This window comes from Chenopodium album, chromosome 2 (assembly GCF_948465745.1).
Source record: "Chenopodium album chromosome 2, dcCheAlbu1.1, whole genome shotgun sequence".
In the NCBI taxonomy this organism is placed as follows: Eukaryota; Viridiplantae; Streptophyta; class Magnoliopsida; order Caryophyllales; family Amaranthaceae; genus Chenopodium; species Chenopodium album.
Window position 1 is genome coordinate 619,814 of NC_137835.1, and position 6,656 is coordinate 626,469.

Here is a 6,656-nt window from a genome sequence, read left to right on the forward strand (position 1 = left end):
CCAAATATCGGATTCCATGAATGATCATTAGGGTACAAATTAACTAAATCAAGAATGAGCTTAAGATCTTCGATATTCACAATGCTTGTCGCCTTTCGACTAATAAACTAGTAACTAACACGAAAGGTACCTAATAGAATAACATGATTTTCCATTTATAAATGATATGATATGAGCTACACAGCTTCTCTACATTTCAATATACCCATACCCTTTGTTCTCTATATCGGGTAGTCAGTGGGAGCCAAGGATTTTCAAGATGGAAAAGTTTTTGAAGATAAACTACAGAAGAATTGAATACAGCAGAAAAAAGAAAAAGAAAAACGGACATAAACTAATTAAGACTAACAAAATGATTCTAATGATTTTTTTTTCTCTTTTGTTCTCAAGTATTATACTTCAATAACCTCACCTCCCTTACATACACCGACATCTATAAGCATGGTCCCGTTCGTCCTCGACTTGAATACTCTGCAGCAATTCCTTCTTGGAGACTGTTGGAAAGCAGTAAAGAAAGATGTGAGCATCAACCAAAAGATTATTTTACAAGCCATGTGAAAATTAATCTGGTTAGTAACGATGCAGACGAATTAGCTTTCCCAGTAAGCAAAGTTACTCCGCGATATACCTAATTAGGGATTAATATAATATAAAATCTGATACTGAAATGCCAGCCATTTCCTCAGGTAGGAATGACAACCACTTCGCTTTTTGAACGTGATTATTTGATCAAGATTTGGTTCCGTACGTAATTAAACTAATGCATATGCAAAGTCTAAGATCACAATGCAATACAGTACCAAAAAGTCTAATAAGCTTCTGCTAACACATGCAAAATGTAATTAAATATGTCTAAGCATGTATCAGTAATAACCAACTCTTCATCACATTCATGACAATGCAAAATTTGGCCACTTCTCGGGATACAATGCAGAACACAAGGCTCTTTGAAGTGAGCGCTTCCAAATGAAATAGCACATGAACACTGACTAGTTAGGAGTATAAATCTGTATTAGGCGGTCTAGGCCAGACAAGCTTTCAGGATACTGACTTATGGATGCATTTAAAGCAGAAATCTGGAGTATAAAATATTCTCAAGTGCAGAAATACTAACGCAAGCCAAAAACAATGACCAAAGCAACAAATAAGTGAGCATTGGAAATGGAACTTACCCTAGACCACAATTGCGGGTCTGGTTTCTTGTATACTATAACTTTATCAATTGTTGAAGGCTCAACCATCCTCCATCGGCAAAGTGGGTGTTGCACACGATGCCGCAAGTACTCACTCACTGTCTTATTCTTCTCCTTATCAAATTTAATTTTCGACAAGTAATAAACATAGGGCTTCTGGCATGGATTTCGGGCCACAGGACGAGTGTTGAATGCATAAGCCGTGTAGTCAGCCCTTCTATACCAATTCAAGAATGTCCTTGTTGGCATCTCCATCTCACGGGGCGACAAGACACCCCGTATGATCTGAACAGCAAAACCCCATGACACTGAGATGGTCCATTTCTTCGGCTTAAAGTAGCAGACAGATTGCTGCATTAGGCCAGCAGAATCTAATTTCATTGGGATTGTGAGCCTTTGTATAGCTTGAACTTGGGTCACATTTGGGAAGATGGGTTCTACCACGTCCAAGTGATGCAGAGAGACAAATGGTGTTACCGGGTGCGCAGCTAGCAGTCCAAATAGGTTGCCATAGACATCATACTGGTTTTTTGCAAAGTTCCACCAATAAAGCTTGCTGTTAGGAATTATTAAAGACCTCATAACTATATAAAAAAAATAATATACAATCAATCTACAAGACCCACAAAAACAATATATTTATAATCAGTGAGAAACAAAAGGTTGTTCATTAGTCTCATAATAAACAAATTGATCAAACAATGCTGCTTTTTCGCTTATAATGAGGAGCAAACTGAAACTTGTCCTGTTTTCGGTTTTTATAATTTGAACAAGATAATATAACTGAATACTTCACTTATGAGGATGGAAAACAACTCAACATTGCTCACATTTCACACTAAACAAGTCTTACCAAACAAAATTTAATCTGTTGAATGCAATACACACCACATATTAATTCCTAAGCTTCCTATAACACCACATTACGCCTTCTAAGGACCTTAGCAAGTGTGTAACTACGAGGATACATAGGAACGCTAAGTGCTCGTAATTATCAATTTCGATAAGCAAATTAGCAATACTTGCCAATAGGAACGCTAAATACTCGTAATTATCAATTTCGATCAGCAACAATTAGCATTATTCGCCAAACAAACACCCATAATTTGCTCATAAAGCAAATTATTATAGTGTAAATTAAGCAAACCTCAACTTAATTAGAAGCCATTTTAACACCTCAATTGTGAAACAAATTTATAATAAAATAAAAGAAGCATATTTAAGTTCCCTAGATGAGGAGTCAATGTAGGCTGACCAACCTTTTTCCTTAGACCAACAATTATTTTCTTACATCCAACTTTGCTTATTAATGACTAAATTTATACTCCTAATCCTATTTTATACCCAAATATTTTTCATAATACTACACCGACAAACCCAAATAGTTATTAAATACAGTATTAAATACGAAAAATAATTCAGAAAATTAAAAAAAAAAAATCTCGAAGAACTCAGAATCACACTTATCCTTCAATGAGCAGTGGTTTACACGCGCAGCAACAATAATAGTAGGCCAAACATAAATTTACAAAAGTGAGACCCACACCCCTCAATCTAATTGTATGTCAAAATGTATGCCAAAAAACAGAGGTCACTTTTAACTCAACTATCACAGATTTAGCACCAAAATTCAGCAATTTACACGGCACAAAATTCCCAATTTCATCAATCATTTTAAAACCCCATTTACTATCACTAATTCCACCAAATTAAACCCAATAATCAACCATTAAGGCAAGTAATAATTCCCAATTAGATTCTCAATCAAACTTACCAAAAAACCCAATAACAAAATTGAAAAAATAAATAAATAAAATCACACTCATTCAAAACACTTCTAAAACAACCAAATTACTCGACCTGTGATCAAATCCCGTCTATTCATCAAATAAAACAAGACCTGAGATCAAATCCCGTCTATAGAAAATCGACAAAAGCGAGTTGGTTCATACCTGATGAAACCCGAGTTCTTTAGTAAGAGGAACACCAAGCTCAGCCATGCAAGCTTGCATTCGATCATCACTCCCATAAAGAGCAGGATACCTTTGAATACACCTATCTTGCATCTTAGACAAAGCAACAGCTAAAGGATAACTAATAGCAAAACCACCCCCACCATAAGCCATTGCATAAGAAAAATAAATATTCTGCAAATGACTCTCAGAATTACTCCCAATGTAATAATACTCTCTATGATCATACTTGTTTAGTACCCTCACTAAATTCTCCGTTACGAACACGGTGTCGTCGTCTCCCATTACGAACCACCGCACATTCTTCAACCCTAGCCTCAATGTCTCCGATATAATCCTGGAGATCCGAATCGCCGAGCGATGACCCTGCTTGTTATTGTACCTAAACTTAGAAGTATCCTCGGATATTCTAATTTCAGGCAGTGTTTCATTGTCATCATCGATATGCTCGACTTCACCGTCTAGCCAAACAATGCCTCGCATCTCGGATTTATTGTACCATGTCTTGATGTACTGCTTCCTCCCCTCCCACAGACTCGCGGACCCGCCAATGCCGAACACTATGTGGGAGATGTTCGTTGTTCCGGGCCCGTCATCGGGTATTCTCCTCTCAACCTGAGTAGCGACCGAATTAGCTAAACGACGGTGTTCAGACACGGAAGAAGATGAGGTTGAATTGATTGAAGAGATATCGGAGGAGTCGAAGAGATGGTGGTGGTTGTGGCGGTGGTTAGGGAGGTCACAAGGGTGGGGATTAGAGACGAGTTTAAGGGTATAAACGAGATAAGTGACGGAAACAGAGAGGATTAACCAAAGCATAAGCTTAGGAAAAAGGGTTCTGTTCTGGTTCGAACCCACGCCGTTTACAGAAGATGGGCTTCTCATTTGATCCCAAATCAGCTTCTCCGGATCTTTGTGACCAAATTTCATCCCGGAGAAATTCTGATTTGCTAATCTAAAGAGAAAACCAGATCTATGAATACAAAGAATGTACCACGGCGGAGGTGCGGTGGTGGTGGTGACGGCGGTGTTATTGAAGGAGGAGAAGAGGAGAAGAATGCATTGGTGGCAAGTTGCAGAGTGTAGTGACCCAGATAACAGCCAACAGAAAAGGAGAGAGAAAGTGGAAATTGAGGAGAGAGAAGGAGGAATTGAGGAGAGAGAAAGGGGAGTGAGTTGAATTGATACTCTTTCATTGTTAGATTTCCTTTTTATTATAGGGAGGTAGCTGGGTAACAATGTACATGGTACCAGCAATCATAAATCTAATTAATCTATCATCACCTTAAGATTATAATTCAAGTAAATATATTTAAATAAAAATAATAAATCAATTCTAATTTTCGTGATTTTTTTTTATTTTTATACGAATATATTTTGCGTATATTTCGGTTAGATGTGTTTACCTATCTTTTTCAAGTTTTTTTTTTAAAAAATCTAAAACTCATTTCTACTGTATTATTTTTTAAAATTTCATTTTATCTTTGTTATACCAATATATATTGAATCATTTTAAATGTTTGGTTTCCGTCTATAATACCTAAAACGTTCTTACTTTTATGCGGAGTATGTGCTCTTTAGAATTGAAAGTTTTCAATGCTAGTATGAAATGAACTGTCATACGTTTTATTCTGAAGTGTAAGTCACACGTCGCGTGTATTTACAAACTTACAACTAATTTAAGCTAATTGGTAATTAAATGTTTAATGTGGCTTGGGAGTATAGAACTAGCAAAGTTCACCCAACGTAACCAACTAATTTAAACTGGGACATTGAATAAGCGTGTTTGTGCTTTAAAGTTGTTAATTTTGGCGTGTTAAGACAATTAACTCATTTGTTTAAACGGGTTGAGTTTAAGCATATAGTGCTTTTTTTTTTTTTTTTAAGGAAAAGTATATCGTACTTTGTAATATTCATTTAACATGTAAATTGAATACAAATTATACAATATAGCTATTAGTAATTTTAGAAAGAAAATCATTCAACATATAATTTGAGCAACTAAGGACTGTTCATTAACATATAAAATTGACTACAAATTATACCAAACAATTATTACTAATTTTATAAAGAAAATCAACATATAATTTGAACAATTAAGGACCATTCTAACAAAGAAATAAAAGGTGAAAAATAACAAAGTTGGTTATCATCAATTTTATATTTGATTTGTACCTATATATGTAGATGCTAAAAGTTGGAAACGGGTAAGTTGTTTATTGTACAGATTTATCTCTATATTCATAGATCCTTTAAAAAAAATCTCTGTATTCATAGCTAATAAATTTGAAACCAAGGAAAATATATAATTTTTTGTCTATATATTTCTATATTCATAATTAAACAAATTTATAAATTAAATATGGAAGTTGTCCAATGTTCATAGTCATGATACATCCAATTCAGTGAAGTTTTGGACTTTTGGTCTAATAGTTAAGACGAGAGCATGTATAATAGGTCACATGTTCAAATTCCCTACCCTCATTTGGAACTTGATTGTATGGTTCTTGGGACTCATTTGCAAGGGGGGGGGGGGGGGGGGGGGGGAAATTATCTCTATACTTATACGCTTATGGTTAGCTACTTGAACAATGTGGTTAGGTTAGTTTTTATATATATATATATAAGTAGAATTTGAGTATGAAGCATATACAGAGTATATGGGTATGTTTAGTACGAGTTAATAATTACAATATACTTGTTCGTACACAATCACTCCGTAATCCGTATAATTTATGAATTTAACTCAATAAGAATATACTTCGTATATATAAGACCCATTTGTAATCGACTAGTTAAAAATGTGTAGTTAATAATATTGAAAATTTTATGTAATTTATAAATATGGTTTATCGTGATAGGGTGTATGATGGCCTGATTGGAAAGAAAAAAAGGTAAAATTTTATACTAGTAATTGCTCCAACCGAATTAAATAAGACCAATTATCTTGTTGATGTATACGCACTGTATTAAATGAAGGATACCAACATTTTGTAGATTGAGAGTGATTTGTTAAATGCATCTAATAATTGTTTCAAATTACTCTCCATAGTCCATAGCTAGGGTTGTTTTAATTTTGTAGGTGGCATTTAAGTGAGTCATACATCATATGCAATTGTTTTGTCCATTATAATAACCCATCCTTTGAGCTAGATCGTAAGTACTTAATTAAAACTCCTCCAAAAAAACAAAAGTACTTAATTAAAGTAATATTTTAAAGTTAGAACCAAGTACGTGTTTAAATACTTGTGATGCATATTCGAATAAATGATGAAATTATCAATTATTTCGTTCTCTATGTATGTTGTTGATTATAGGGCTGAGCAAAACTACCCGAAAAATCGATCCGTACCCGTTTTGAAAATTAGGGTATCCGATCCGATAACCATAACGGTTTGGGAACCTGTTCCGATAATTTGTTATCGGGTATGGTTATTGGGTATCATTTTAAAATTAACGTTTACCCGATCTGTTCCAAAACTTTATAATA

The 6,656-nt window shown here is 34.6% G+C and overlaps 1 protein-coding gene across 1 annotated transcript; it reads right to left on the reverse strand.

Annotated features, from left to right (window-relative positions):
* Positions 1–131: 131 nt before the first annotated feature.
* LOC145592094 (uncharacterized) lies at positions 132–4,355 on the reverse strand. Its single transcript, XM_081648564.1, has 3 exons — positions 3,146–4,355; positions 1,173–1,715; positions 132–494 (listed from the first exon to the last, which is right to left on the reverse strand). Exons 1-3 carry the CDS (start codon positions 4,094–4,096, stop codon positions 393–395), a joined length of 1,596 nt encoding a protein of 531 aa, XP_081504690.1. The 5' UTR covers positions 4,097–4,355; the 3' UTR covers positions 132–392.
* Positions 4,356–6,656: the final 2,301 nt, after the last annotated feature.

Excerpts from the sequence above, each read along its gene's own strand:
- LOC145592094 (XM_081648564.1), bottom strand. The coding sequence starts at position 4,096 with ATGAAATTTGGTCACAAAGATCCGGAGAAGCTGATTTGGGATCAAATG. Across the intron at positions 1,716-3,145 it reads AAGAACTCGGGTTTCATCAG|TATGATGTCTATGGCAACCT; the intron begins GTATGAACCAAC and ends GCAAAAAACCAG. Across the intron at positions 495-1,172 it reads ACCCGCAATTGTGGTCTAGG|TCTCCAAGAAGGAATTGCTG; the intron begins GTAAGTTCCATT and ends GCTTTCCAACAG.